General features: G+C 30.5%; 2 protein-coding genes across 2 annotated transcripts; both read right to left on the bottom strand.

Moving 5' to 3' along the window:
• Positions 1-912: 912 nt before the first annotated feature.
• LOC108778352 (UDP-glucuronosyltransferase 2B7-like) lies at positions 913-4,508 on the bottom strand. The gene is made up of 5 exons (XM_018545519.1): positions 4,024-4,508; positions 3,437-3,807; positions 3,090-3,312; positions 2,786-3,005; positions 913-1,192 (listed from the first exon to the last, which is right to left on the bottom strand). Exons 1-5 carry the CDS (start codon positions 4,490-4,492, stop codon positions 913-915), a joined length of 1,563 nt encoding a protein of 520 aa, XP_018401021.1. The 5' UTR covers positions 4,493-4,508.
• A 669-nt stretch (positions 4,509-5,177) lies between these two features.
• LOC108778430 (UDP-glucuronosyltransferase 3A1-like) lies at positions 5,178-7,326 on the bottom strand. The gene is made up of 5 exons (XM_018545609.1): positions 6,825-7,326; positions 6,336-6,706; positions 5,963-6,185; positions 5,645-5,864; positions 5,178-5,508 (listed from the first exon to the last, which is right to left on the bottom strand). The coding sequence occupies exons 1-5, from the start codon at positions 7,324-7,326 to the stop codon at positions 5,235-5,237; spliced, it is 1,590 nt and encodes a 529-aa protein (XP_018401111.1). The 3' UTR covers positions 5,178-5,234.
• Positions 7,327-14,741: the final 7,415 nt, after the last annotated feature.

The following is a 14,741-nucleotide window of genomic DNA, read 5'->3' as shown; positions in this document are numbered from 1 at the left end:
TAACGAAATTTTAATTTCCAGAAAGATTTTTAGTCGACAAAAATATAATGCCTTATATAATGTGTTGTATCGCATATTGCTATTATATAGCAATCACGGATCTATTTCCAATTTCATTTACAAGAATATTAAATTAGTGTCCCAAAATATATTTGTACCGTCGCGACCGGTTAAATTATATCGAACAATAGATTATATATATACACTACTATCCTCAGTATATATACATAATTTTTATTTGATTTAAATGTGTACTTCTTCTATTCTAAATTATTTAAAAACTCATAAAAATAAACATATTGAAAATCTTTAAATGTTTATTAAACTGAGTTCCATTATATGTATAAATTCCATCGCATAAATTATTGCATTGTATTCAGACAAATAGGTTTTTTAATATCTTGACAGCTTTTATAAATGTGATCAAATTGTATGAAATACGTTTCACTATTTGGTTTAATTATTACAATATGTGTATTACAATAAATCTGATAATTTAAAAAATGCACTCAAGCTAATTTTATAACTAAAATTTTTATTATTAGAAAGATTGTTAGATGCATGGATATACAATATTATATACATAGTTTATATTATTATTATAGTATTTTAAATACGCTGTAATAATATTGCGTTGTATTATAGAACAATTATTGATTTATTAATATCATTTTAAAATAATCATAAAGTTTACCATTTTCTCATTATGATAGTATTGCTAATTTAATCCAATCTTGAATCTAATGAAAAAGAAATAAAAATTGGAATAATAACTAAATGATGTATAAGCTATTTAATATTATTTTTAATTAAAAATAAATTTTTATTTCTAATTTACAGTAAACAAAAATATTGTTTATAAATTCGAATTACAATAATATTTTTATTACATACATTGAAAAATTTCAGGATTTAGTGACGGGTATAAAGTACGGTATTGTTTAAGGTGAAACGTATAATCTGAATGATAGTCAACGTTATTGCACATTTTATTATAAATAATGTTATGGCGCACAACGCAATAATATCCATATCGTAACGTTGATACCATGGTTTAGTGCTATCACTAAATCGAAGATGATTTGCTCCTTTGTGACGCATCACAAATTCTATCCACCATATTATATTCTCAGTGCTATTATATGGTTGATCCTTGGAGAGAGAACTTAAACGCATCATTTCTTCTTTGTAACTGCAAAATACATTAACAAATTATTAGTATTAGTTTTACTGTATTTATGTATTTATAATATATATCATGTAAAAATTTTATATTAATTCAATATTAATATATTAAAACAAAAAACTGATCGTAAAATATAACTTATTTTAATGTACTTCTATATCATATTGACTGTCAAAGGAGTTTTGACAAATATACAGGTTGAAGCATTGAAAACAGGTCATCTGAATAACTCGCTTGTTTTAAACAATAGAAAGAAAAGTGTCAAACAAAAGTTGCTTGGTTTCGAGAGGCACATAATGTGATGTAAATAATTGTTTTGTAGGTGGAGGCATAAGGGATAGGCAAAAATCAAATCTGTTTTTTTTAAATGGAATGATATGTTTTTTTATTTACATTCTAATAGAGCATTTTAAGACTTTTTCCGCTTTCGTATAACGCATTTCACAAGACATGCATTTCGATCGATAATTGATAAATAAATTCAAACTGATCAGTAAATGTGGATAATATACTATGTGCGATCCAATGTTTATTTACATATGTGATATTACGTGGTACACTTGAACGATTAGCAGTACATCAACAAGCAAAGAAAACGCGAAGTTATTCGAAGAGTGCCTTGAAACAATTTATTTTTTATTTAATTATTTTTCATTATTGACCTTGCGTAACCTTGAATAATCTTCAATTATAGGTTGTATTCGTCTTAAAATGCTCTATCAGAATGTAAATACTGTATTCGTCTTAAAATGGTCTATCAGAATATAAATAAAAAAACATTATTCCATTTAAAAAAACAGATTCGACCTTTGCCTATCCTTTATGCTTCCACCTATAAAACAATTATTGACATCACATTATGCGCCCTTCGAAATCAAGTAACTTTTGTTTGATACTTTTCTATTGTTAAAAACAAGCGAGTTATTCAGATAACCTGTTTTAAATACCTTATTCTGTATAATTGCTAGGCATTATAATATTTACTTTTATATAAATAAAATAATAAATATCTGAACAAAGTATCAAATTTATTATATTTACAATTACAATTTTCTAATATGATATTATGATATAAACGAATGATCATACAGTAAGATTGTTTTGTCTGTACATGTATATATGTTTGTATTATATATATATATAACATATACAGGGTGTATCAAAAGTCTGGAAATGGTCAAATGTCTCAAAAGTAAAGCATTTTTGAGAAAGATGTTTTAGACAAAAATTGTAAGGTTTTAAAGATCTATTTACTGATTGTATCCGTTTGACCTTGATCTGACATTGGCGATGCCACTTAAGATTGAACAGATGTGATCAGTGAATAGATCTTTTTAAACCCTACAATTTTTGTCCAAAACATTTTTTTCAAAAATGCTTCATTTTCGAGATATTCGACTGTTTCTAAACTTTTGATATACCATGTATGTTATATACATTTTATGAAGAATTTATTTACATTACAAATGTATATTTAAAAATAATATTAAAGTTTACAAACTAGTTTGTCAATTATACATGATTAAATGAAAATTTGCATGTCAAATATTTGACGTGACAACTAATTAAAAATATTAATATACTATATATACATAATACCTTTTATCGTTAAGGATTTGATGAATAGCATTATTAAGACGTTTTTGGGATAATTCGTGTATTTTAATACTTATTGCGGCGCCCAACGAGACCAATCGTCGAACTCGGTTTTCTTGTTCGGACATATTCGGAATTCCTAAAATTGGAACTGCATAATAGACAGCTTCGTCGGTACTTTGGGCTCCTCCTTGAGAAATAAATAGCTTGATGTTCGGATGAGCTGCACAAATGAGATAATTAGCGCCGCGCATCGTATAAATGGACTATTGATCGTAAAATAATGACTTCACACTTTTAATTTTACCGAGTACGCTTTGCTGTAAAAACCATTTTGAGATAAATGCATTATCGAGCTTTCCCGGTAACTCATCGCACTCGAATTTCCAAACTATTTTATAAGATAACTTCGAAAACACTTCAACGAAGTTCCTCAACGTTTCTTTCGGTAAAGTGTGACAGGTGGTAACAGTTCCAAGACTCACGTAAATAAATCCTTCCATTGCGTTATCTAGGAATTGTCCTAAGTCCTTGTCCGGATTTAAATTCATTACGCATGTTTATTACGAAATAATAGAAGTTAGTAATAGGTAAACATTTTATCTCGATATAATTCGTTTAAGAAAAATAATTATTTTTTAAATTTATATATACTTTTGGTAAAGAAGGTGGCGGTTCTTGTATGTGAATACTATGAAAAAATACTGCATTTAACTGTTCGGGTCTAGGGTATGCGAGTATTGGATTCTCGTTGACTAACAGCAAACTCATATTCCTCATTATATCGATGATGTATGGTACGTCATTTCCAAAATGTTTTTTAACCAATTCCTGTTCTTTCTTTATAAAATCATTAATAAAATAATGAACAATATGCCACGTTTCGATAAAGTTCCACAATCTTTGCCAAATCGACGGATTTTCCTCAGTTAGAGTATTTATTTCCCAGTTTGACAAATGTGATGGATGTATAGGACTGCCAGAAACATATCGATGATAATTGTGTATGCCCATGGTTATAATTCCTAGATAATCGATTAATCGATATCAATCCCTTTTTTCCACTACATTTTGAGTATCTTTAAAAAAAAAAAGATCTATACTTTTATACGCTTAGAGTAAGCAATACGTTCCTTATTATATTGAAGTTTAAGAAAATATGATCGTTTTTTTTTGTACAATATAATATATATATTATTTGTAGGATACCTTGTACATGTTACTTGCAGAGATCATCTTACCTATAAGAGGAGCGTTAAATCTATATGACATAATAGATAATGACTGATAACTTATTGATTCTAGAATAACCGCGTCGAACTTCTCATTGCTATTATAAAGTTCTATAAATTTTGGGTTATTAAATATCAGTTTGCTTATTTGATGTGTTATTTCCCATCCAAATTTCATTAAGTCGATTAGCGATAGCCGTGTTATTTGTTGTTTATATTGTTGAAGTAAAGAATATAAATCCGGAAATTCTATTTTTGTATAATTTTTTAATGTTGAATCTTCTATCGGATTTGGAGTTATTACGGTCAGTTCATGTCCGCGTCTATTTAAGGCTAAACACAACGACTGGAAAACTATTTGATGACTGTACAAAGGTGTAGGCGCAATCACGAGTATTTTTCCAGCATTTGTTATATTATTTGCCAATAAAGACCACAAAAATAGAACAATAAGCATTTTACAAATAATCTTTAACATTTTGCCACTAATTCGCGAATGCTTTTCTGAAGTAGACTGATTTATAGAAATTAGAAGTTACTTGTATAAAGTTTAAAATATTATCAAGTTAGTTATCACAGCTTATTTATATTAATGACATCCATAAGAATGGCATAATGAAAGAATTATGAAGAAATCGTTTGGGTGGATAATATACATTATGTATATCATTTAATCTATCCTATATGTATATCTAGAACGTATTATATAAAATGATAATAATAAATATAACATAAAAACGTTTTCAATTTGATGTTTAATTGTACTTTTAGATCTGTGGATGGATATGGGCACAGTTATATATATTATATTCTGTTTGTTATTTACATGTTATCTGTAAAACTTGTAATTAAGATATTATCATTTTTCAAGATAAAGCAATGCTATATAGACACTATATATATAGTCACAAAACTGTCCGGACAGTGCGCCATATTGTAATAATAATTTCTTTAAATCATTGTTCAAATATTAAGAATTATGATGTAATCTGTATATTGAATGATGCTTTATTGTTATTAAATATTTTACAAAATATTTTGTTTTGATTATAACTTCTATTTACAAAATTATTTGATATAATTTAATAAGATAATCTTAGAAACTATGTATGAAGACAAAAATCTTCAAGGTAATTTAATAAAATTATTGTTATATAGCGTAAATCAGGGATTAATAACATTAATATGTTCTCTAACAATAAAAACTGATAATAAAACTACTACAGAGAGTGCAATATTATTTGTAAGTGAAATCGTAAAATTAGAAATAGTGCCCATATAGAAATAAGAAATACAATGAATAGTACTATGGCGAGAAATCCGATGATATCCCAATCGTATCGTTGATACCATGGGTCATCGCAAAGATTATTTTGTAAGAAAGGCGTTCCATTTTGACGTATCACGTACTCAATCCATCGTACTGCATTTTGAATACTATCATACGGTGCATCTCTAAAAATTTTACTCCAATGTTGCATCCGATCTTTGTAACTAAAAATAAAGAATAATATTGTTACATTTTAAGAGAGACATATAAAACTTATGTTTATATTACATACATTAATTATCATTTAGAATATGAAGGATGAGTTTATTAAATATTATAATTTACGCGGTAATATAGTACCTTGTGTTGCTTATAACTTCACGTATAGTAGCTTCAACGGTTTCTTTTGACAGAGTATTAATTTTAAGATGAACTCCAATACCTAGTCTTACTACATTTCGCACTTGATACATTTGATCCCATATAATGGGAAATCCTATAAGTGGAATCCCGTAATAAAGAGCTTCTTCAGTACTTTGAAGGCCGCCTTGATAAATAAATAACTTGATATTTGGATGAGCTACAAGTGAAACGAACGCAAATTGCATGGATTATTAATTTTAAGATAGAAACACAAAAATGATTAAACGTATAAGATATTTACACCTATGATATTACCGAGAATACTTTGCTGGGGAAACCATTGCAACGTTAGTATATTTTTATATTTCCTGGGTAATAGATCGGGATTTAATTTCCAAACAATTTTGTATGGTAAAGCGGAGAATCCGTCAACGAAAGCTTCAAGCGTATTGTTTGGTAGCTCCTCCCATTTAACATTGCTTCCAAGACTGACGTAAATAAATCCTTCCTTCGAATCGTCGAGGAACTGTTTTACATTCTAGCGAACATAACGAGACTAATGGTTATGTAAATGCACAAACACACAGCGTTATTAAATCTCATTTGAGAAAATCGGAAAATATAATGCAATATGTGTATATATGTATTTATATAAGCATGCATGCTGTAGGTATGTACATATATATACTTTTGGCAGAGCATCCGGTACTTTTGCAATGTGAGAACCATAGTAATATATGACATTCGGTTGTTCGGGTTTGCCATGCAAAAACGCTGGATGTCTGTTTACAAGGTATATACTCATGTTTCTCGTTATGTCATTGATATGTGGTAGATCTTCTCCTAAGTACTTTTTTGCGATCGCATCTTCTATAGCAACATGTTCGTTCATCCAGGAATACATCTGCTTCCACACTTCATAAAAGTTGACAAGTCTTCTCCAAAATGACATATTTCTTTCATTTGGCTTATTGATTTGCCAATTTGAAATATGCGATGGGAGAATCAGGGATCCAAACGTATAGCGCAAATGATTGAATGCATCCAAGCTTGAAATACCTATTTATCATGTTATCTTTTATCATCATCTCATTACGAATAATTGATTCAAATTAAATGAATTTAATGTTTTGTAATTTATTTATTAATAATAGTATTGTGTTGTTTTTTTGGTTACCTATAAGAGGAGCGTTAAATCTGTACGCGAAAGCATTCAGCGAAATTGTGGGACCCTGCGCTACAATAACCGCGTCAAAGTGTTCATTGCTGTCAACTGCGTATAACTTTTTCATTTCTGAATTTTTAAAAACCGCCTGATTTAGAATATGTCCCACAAACCATATAACATTTCGTTCTGCTTCTAGAAACGGTAAATTAAGATACGCCGTGGTGAGACTGGAATATGGTAGCGATTTATATTCAGGAAAGCCTTTATGAAAATAGTTTATATCAATTTCTGTATAATTAGTTAAAGAAGAATTTTTTATAGGGTCTGTAGTGATCGACACAATCTCGTGACCCTGTCTATGCAATTCTAACCATAGACCACGATAACATATTTGATGACTGTATGACGGTATATTTGATATAACCAGTATCCTTTTAGCATATGTCACATTATTCTGTACTATTACATACAAAATTGCAATTATTAAGAATGTATACACTTTAATCCACATTCTTTCAACGATGTCAGCAAATAGTACTGTCAATGCGATGTAAAACGCGCTTATATTATCTATGCAAAAAGCTGTAAATTATTCACGATAAAATAGTACAATATGAACTATTTGAAATGCGCATAACATGCATTTTTAAATAAAACTATTAAGTACGAGTATCTATAGTTATTCATTATTGATCGAATGATTAGTCAAATGGTATGCACGACAAATAGTATTCGGCAAATAATTTTTCTTTATTTCTTTAGTTTTTAATTCTAAAGAAATTAGGTATATTTTTAAAACCTCAATGAACATTGCGTGCAATTAATACTTTTCCATTATATATGTTATACTATAGCTTTTATGTCTTGTTCGTCTGATTTAACAATAATAGAATTTCTTAGTTGCAAGTTCAATTGCATATGTTAGGATACTCAGGATATTGATTGCATATTATATATATTTATATGTGTGTGTATATATATATATATATATATCCAGTCTAAAGTCTTAGTTAAGACGCTTGTATGGAAATGCCAGAGATGTGGACTCGACTCCCGGCCTAAGTGATATTTTTTGCAATTTATTTATAGAATTTCAATACATTGTGAGGTTTCTTTAATAGGATGCCAATAGAGCATCGAATTATTAAATTGTTTGTCAATTTAATTTGTGATATTACAATACTATAGTAGTTCAATCGGCTTGCGTTTCAAGATTGATTATTCAAGACAAAAATAATTTTTATGCGCAGTTTAAAATGGACAACATGTATGAGAAGCAGACTTTCAAAATGCATTTTGTCCAAAATTTCATTTTTTTAGTTAGAGATGATGTAATGTTCAGTGTTGAAAAACTCATGTTATAAGTTATTTTGAGGTATTCAGAAAGCATTTTTTCATCGTTAATTTATATGCTGAAAAAACATTTTGAAATGAGTTATGTTTTTTAATTAGAGACAAACAAAACACATTTATTTAACATTTTTAGCAATTGTTTAGCAATTTTGTTTAATACCTCACATCCTATTAATTGAAACATATTATTTTCTGTAAAATGTGTGCAGTTTTCTTGTGTGCGTATGTTTTTTTCTCATTTTCTAAAAATTACAAATTTAGGATAAAACGCATTTTGAAAGTCTGCTCTTCATGTGCAATATATAAATTCATACAGAATTATTTTAACACTAGTTTGACTGTTTAAGGTCCTTATTTCTTAATCGTTGTATAGTCACATAACGATCTTATAGAAAACTATATATCGTGTATATATTATATATGGTATATATATATATATATATATATATATATCTATATATATTAACGTATACATTTATATATTTATTTATTGATTGAAAAATAACAGGTTATTGAAAATTATAACAATAATGTCATTACATTTTTACAGTAACAGTGATCAATTCAATTATTTATTCTATCATTATTTCATATAATTCTTTATTATCTTTATATTTATTCGATAGATTACACTAATTTTGATAGAAACATTTCGCATTATTTTGAATAGAAAAATTTTATTTGATCAGAAATTTAAGTATTGAAGAATATTCTGTACATTGTATCTTGGGCTATTTCGGTAGATGTACTAGCGAATATTGGAATTCAGCTTTTAATAACGATAATCCGTCATTTTTTAAAATTATAGTAATAATAAAAGTAACAAGTTACTTTTTACAAAAGTTAATAAAAACGGTAATATTAACGCTATATTTTTATAAAATGACATTTCCGACTCTGATTATTGGTTAATCTATTTTTGATTCTTGATGAATTTATGCGATCGAATAACCCAACAATGCTGTAGTGATTAATGCGATCGTTGGCTCTTTACGACGTAAGTACCGTCGGGCTGGATATAAAATCGTTAAAACGGACATGTGGACATTCTCATAAATCTGTCGGTACCATAAATCGTCTTGTTGAGATATATTTAAAAGCGTGCTGTCTCCGATAACAGGCGGCGATAAGTTTTCTCAGATCGCTCGTTTCTCCATCTCTTGTTTCTGTATCGACTAAACGGGTCGTGTATCTTAATAAATTACGCATTAACTGCCAACTCCTCGACACTATCCACACCGTACACACCGATCTCATAATTTGAAAAGTTTCACGATTTTACACATTATTTATGTAGACGTATCGCAAGAGAAAATTGAACTTCCGTCTGCTAGATTGTACCAGCGTTGTTTGCTTATCGTACCTGCCGGAAATGAGATACCAGATTTTTACATGTCCAAAATCCAAATATCAGTTTCATATTTGTTTGAAAAAGTTTACCGACGACGGAAAGTCGATATTAATTTTTAATAGACGTGCTGCTACGCATATTACGCATTTTTATGTGGTAATAGAGCATAGAGATTACATTTTTTACATAATAATTCTCTGGATAGTATAATTTCTCTTAAAATTTAATTTCAAATTTTGTTTAAATCACATTTCAATAAAATACGATAATTGTTTAATAAGTTATAATAAGTAATATTTTCATTAATAAGTTATATATTTAATATCTTATTAAACAAGCTGACGTTATTTGACGTCCTTTGTTGTCAAAATGATGATAAATAATGTTAGTTTGATGAAATATATTAAGCTTATATTATTTTGTGAATTGGTAAGCAAGTTGATACTATTAAATCTGTTAAGGAAACTTATTTATGTGTATCTTGTTAAGATAATTAAGCTTATAATTAATAATGTATCTTGTAAAACAGTCGCTTGAAAGAATTTTTATTTCCTTATATATATATATATATAAATATAACAGATCTAACCCTGACAGTGAAATAGTATCCATTACTACGATATATGCAATCATAGGTACTATATAGTACATGCCAATAGGCTGCTAAAAATATTGTATTTCTCGCAATGTTAAGCGTCCTCGGATTGACGCATCTTTTATTAATTCACGTTATCCGGAAAGGCAGGCACTGCGATGTGCATAAACACCTGCGGCGTTTTCCTCTAGTTCCCGTCATGTGAACATTATGAGGCTGCTTCGGTATAGCGGCTGTCGGAAGCTACGACGAGGAAGACCGCGATATGAGTGCGCCGAGAATCCGACGTTTTGCATTATAAAGCCGACGGAAAAGCCGGAGAAGAATTCAGGAGGACGTCAATAAAATCCGCTCGTGATGTGCCTAGTTGTTCTCCATAACGCGTATTTCATGACAGTAGGAGAGTGACAAGCGGTTTTCGATGAGCGGAGAAGGACGTTTACGTTTCGGATCGATTGTAACATTGACACGCGGGTTATCCTCGAAGATTACCGCCACGTGCTCGACATCGATGCCGACGGTTATTCTTTCTGCTTGAAAAGCACCGGATGCTCAAATCGCAGGCAATATGATTTCAGGAAATTCTATTCTTTTTTTGCCCATCATTTCTCAACATTTGTTTTTCTCATTTAATATGATCACTGGACTATGTGGCTGTTAAATCAGACATCTTCAGTGAAAAACTTATTTTTATGAATCTATCGCAATCTCATAATTTCTGTGAATATTAATTAACGGATATAAATAACATTGACATTCGAGTAAAAGAACTTAATATGAAGGCTTGTATTTATTTCAGAAGAGAATTTTTTAAATATTTATTAGACTGCAAGTACTGCAAATATAATCGATGAATTATCTATTCAGAAAAAGTTTCGATTGCGTTTGCTTTTGTTAACAACTTGATTTATTTCTATACGTTATAAGCATCGCTGTATATCATATGAGTAGAGATCCAAATTTTCCAGTAATATTAAACACCTGTCAAACTAGGAACAGTAAAGGTAGATTGCGGTATCATGGTCTGGGACCGTGTACGAGGTATGTGACCCAACGAAATAGAGTTACGAGTGCTTTTCAGGATATTATGTTTGAGTTCGTTCGCAATATACGCGTGCGTTACTAACTTTACACGGGCGATGTCAAAGTAATGATGATGATTGTGGGTATTAAAGCGCAATTACGAATCTTTGTTCAGTGACGTGATAATATCACGACTATGAGCACATTGATTGTCAAAATCAAAGAATTACTATACACGCAATACTTTTTTATTTTCTTACATAATCAAAAGTACAATTTTTATTATATAATTTTTATTTTATTATAGTTTATTTGAAAATATTTTTTCTTGTTTTATATTAGATATATGCTATTTTTTGTATTTATGTATAAAAGAGATATTTCTGATTGATTAATATTTGTTACATCAATTTTAGTATAAAGCAAGACAAAGCATGGCGGGGGTAAAGAAATCTGGCCGGGAAGATAAGAATTCATCTAATTGAAGTATTTTAATTATTCCGTAGTTAAAAGGAAGTTCAAGGCACGAATGAATTTTAGTGAGTATCACAGGAACTTTAACTCGGACGACTCGTCGACTATTAAAAGGTAGTTAAATAAAATACCAGCTACCTAAGGAAATTACAAACGGAACGAAGTATAATTACTGAGAAGAACGTTATATAAAATTCAGCGTTTAATTACGATTTCCGTAATACTTGTGCACATGGAACGGTTACATTTTGTTTGGCATGGAATAAAGAAAGAGAGAGTTTCGTGGAGAATCATTATTTTAACGCAATAGAAAACCTTGCTTGAGAATAATACAGACGATGACCGCGTTCGCCACTTCTACAAATACGCATTGTACAAACAGCGTACATTTTTTTTTACTTTTATGCGACCGTGAGCGCAAATATGTGTTAATGCATGTGCATGTGAAATATCAACATTGTTTAAACATCACGTCAATGTCAAACGTGTGTTCGACCGCGTGCGTTAGATATTGGCTTTGCAAACGTTATCTACGCGCCATGTCGATGCAACCGAAATGCACAACAATGCATCGGGGATGCGTAAATAAATAAGCACGATCGTGTTCGTGTATGTCTGTGTTCGGCCGATTGGGCTAAAGCCCATGTGGCACATATAAAAATGTGTGGCAGTAAGATGTAAGCAGTAAGCAAATTAACCAATCATGTCTGGTCCACAATTTTGCTTTGATCACTAAGCTTTAAGTTATAAGCACTAAGAAGTAAGCTATAAAACTTAACATATTAAATCAAGTATTCCACAATATGGACATAATCTTTAAGACATCAGTACCAGGGATGGGAAATAACCCGTATTTGTAACGAAGTTACAGTTTGAGTTATTTTTTTTTCAGTAACTGTTACATAACTTCGTTACTTGCTATCCATCTGTAACTAAAACTTAACTTAGTTATATCTTTTTAAAAAGTTACATCTTTGAAAAAAGTAATTTAAAAGTAATTTAAAGTTACTTTTCAGTAACTGTAACTACAAACTAATTGTAATTAGAAAAAAAGCAACTCAAAAATAACTTAAGAATAATTTAAATTACTGTAGTTGCAGTTACTGGAAAAGTAACTTTAAATTACTGCAGTTGCAGTTACTGGAAAAGTAACTTTCAATTATTTTCAAGTTACTTTTGAGTTACTTTTTTTTGTAATTACTGTAACGAATTACTTCTCAGAGTCAATAACTTGTAACGGTAATTAATTACTTTTTAAAATAGAAAAACTGTAACTGTAATTAATTATTTTGCAAAGTAACTTTCCCATCCATGATCAGTAGCTGTCAGGCAGCGAGGTTATATACAACATACCAGCATTAAAACATAAATATGAGATCAATAATATAATATAATATTGGGTTTGCTTTGACATATTTGACGAGAACTTCGGCATCAATTCTGTCAATTTTGCTTTCTATGTTGTCAAATACTGCAGATCTCATCACTCGCGAGATACATCCTAAAGCAGGTCTGTATTACCGAAAAAATCGTATAATTTTTGTATCGTAAATACTTATTTTGTCATTCACAGATTCAAAAATTCTTTTACAGAATTAAAGTATACGCATTAATACGTATCTGTGAGGTAGAATCTATGCTGAAAACGATAAAAAATTTCAAAATTGAGTTCTTTACCATTTTTTAGTCCAATATGACGCTTCAGAGCTGTCACGTCGTTGCACGTCGTAACAACATTTGTTTTATATAAAAGCTGCGCAATCTGTACTTAAGAAATAGTAGTCCACAGATACGTAGTTTGCATGAAGAAACAGCGTGGAGTTCTTAGAATTAGACTTAAAGGAGTAGGGTTGAAACTACCCCCTGTATTGCTCAAAAACCCCTAAAATGCATAATAATATGCACGCACATATTAAGTAAAACTAATTTGGTCCGCCCTTTTGGATCCGCCATTTTGAATTTTGTAAATATGACCTCAGATTTGAAATCGGCGACCCAAAAAACCCCAAGATACCAAGTTTTATGGAAATTAGTTTTACTTAATATGTGCGTGCATATTATGCATTTTAGGGGTTTTTGAGCAATACAGGGGGTAGTTTCAACCCTTAAACCTTCTTCTTTGCCGATAAAAAAAATACGTATCGATTATTTTTCCGAGTTCTAAAAACGTGCCAACTTGCAGCCAAATCGGCGAGTCACACTTGGGTAGTGTTCCTTGTTAGACACTTTATCGCGACGAATTTACGATACGAAAATTGACAGATAATGCGACTGCGTGCATCACTGTCTGCGTGAGATATTAGTGTGGTAGTATATAAAAGATATGTCGATGTGTTGTAAAACAACTACATCTGGCGATTTTGTTAGAGTTCGAGCTTTGCTTAAGGATCTCCTTAAAATCTCATTACGTGTTGCAACCGTTATTTCTTGTCTCTCATTGACTGATGCACATATCCAGGACTTATTTAGCGTTAAGAAATGAAAATTGTAGATTTTGTTACAATTTGTGTTTTACGGATTAAAGTAAGTTTAAGGACGGATATGACGTCACCTAGCACTTAAAGTTTAACGCTTACGTCCACTTAAAGCAAGGTTGTGGATCGAGCATCATCATTCTGTATTGTAATTTGTCAATTTGCTTACTACCCTAACGAAAACAAACGGTGAAAATTTTGTAAGAGTGTTTACGTCTTACTGCCATACATTTTTAAATATATTTTTAGCTTAAATCATTCAACGTTAGAATAGAGATCTAAAGTTATTTAAATGAACTTAATTCTAAACGATGCTGCGCTGCAATCGGCGTTAATGCGGTTACGATTTGAGTTCTAGAGTCGTGTGATATTACGCGAAAGCTGCACTTATAAGGTCTCTTCAAGACGCGAGATGAATCCCGCCACAATTTATCTCTACCGTGTATATCCACCACGGGCAGTGATTCGAGCACAGAAACGAGACGACGGCCGTTTGTACCTTCGATTCCGTCATTAAGGCAACACTCATGGTTTATTCAGATGACCGCATCATGAGGGGGAAAGGACGAGAGAGAGAGAGAGAGAGAGAGAGAGAGAGAGAGAGAGAGAGAGAGAAAAGCAGGATGGCTACGGGCGGCGTATCTGCACGAGGTCGG

Source organism: Cyphomyrmex costatus, unplaced genomic scaffold (genome assembly GCF_001594065.2).
Source record: "Cyphomyrmex costatus isolate MS0001 unplaced genomic scaffold, Ccosl1.0 scaffold119, whole genome shotgun sequence".
In the NCBI taxonomy this organism is placed as follows: Eukaryota; Metazoa; Arthropoda; class Insecta; order Hymenoptera; family Formicidae; genus Cyphomyrmex; species Cyphomyrmex costatus.
Note: the sequence above shows the minus strand (reverse complement) of the source record. Positions and strands in the feature narration are given on the sequence as shown.

What these genes read in the sequence shown, in the direction of transcription:
- LOC108778352 (XM_018545519.1), bottom strand. Translation starts at nt 4,492, where the DNA reads ATGTTAAAGATTATTTGTAAAATGCTTATTGTTCTATTTTTGTGGTCT. An exon ending in TTTACAGCAAAGCGTACTCG is followed by an intron (nt 3,006 to 3,089) that starts GTAAAATTAAAA and finishes TCATTTGTGCAG; the next exon opens with CTCATCCGAACATCAAGCTA. An exon ending in CAAATCCTTAACGATAAAAG is followed by an intron (nt 1,193 to 2,785) that starts GTATTATGTATA and finishes TGTATTTTGCAG; the next exon opens with TTACAAAGAAGAAATGATGC.
- LOC108778430 (XM_018545609.1), bottom strand. Translation starts at nt 7,326, where the DNA reads ATGTGGATTAAAGTGTATACATTCTTAATAATTGCAATTTTGTATGTA. An exon ending in ATTTAACGCTCCTCTTATAG is followed by an intron (nt 6,707 to 6,824) that starts GTAACCAAAAAA and finishes CATGATAAATAG; the next exon opens with GTATTTCAAGCTTGGATGCA. An exon ending in TACCGGATGCTCTGCCAAAA is followed by an intron (nt 6,186 to 6,335) that starts GTATATATATGT and finishes TATGTTCGCTAG; the next exon opens with AATGTAAAACAGTTCCTCGA.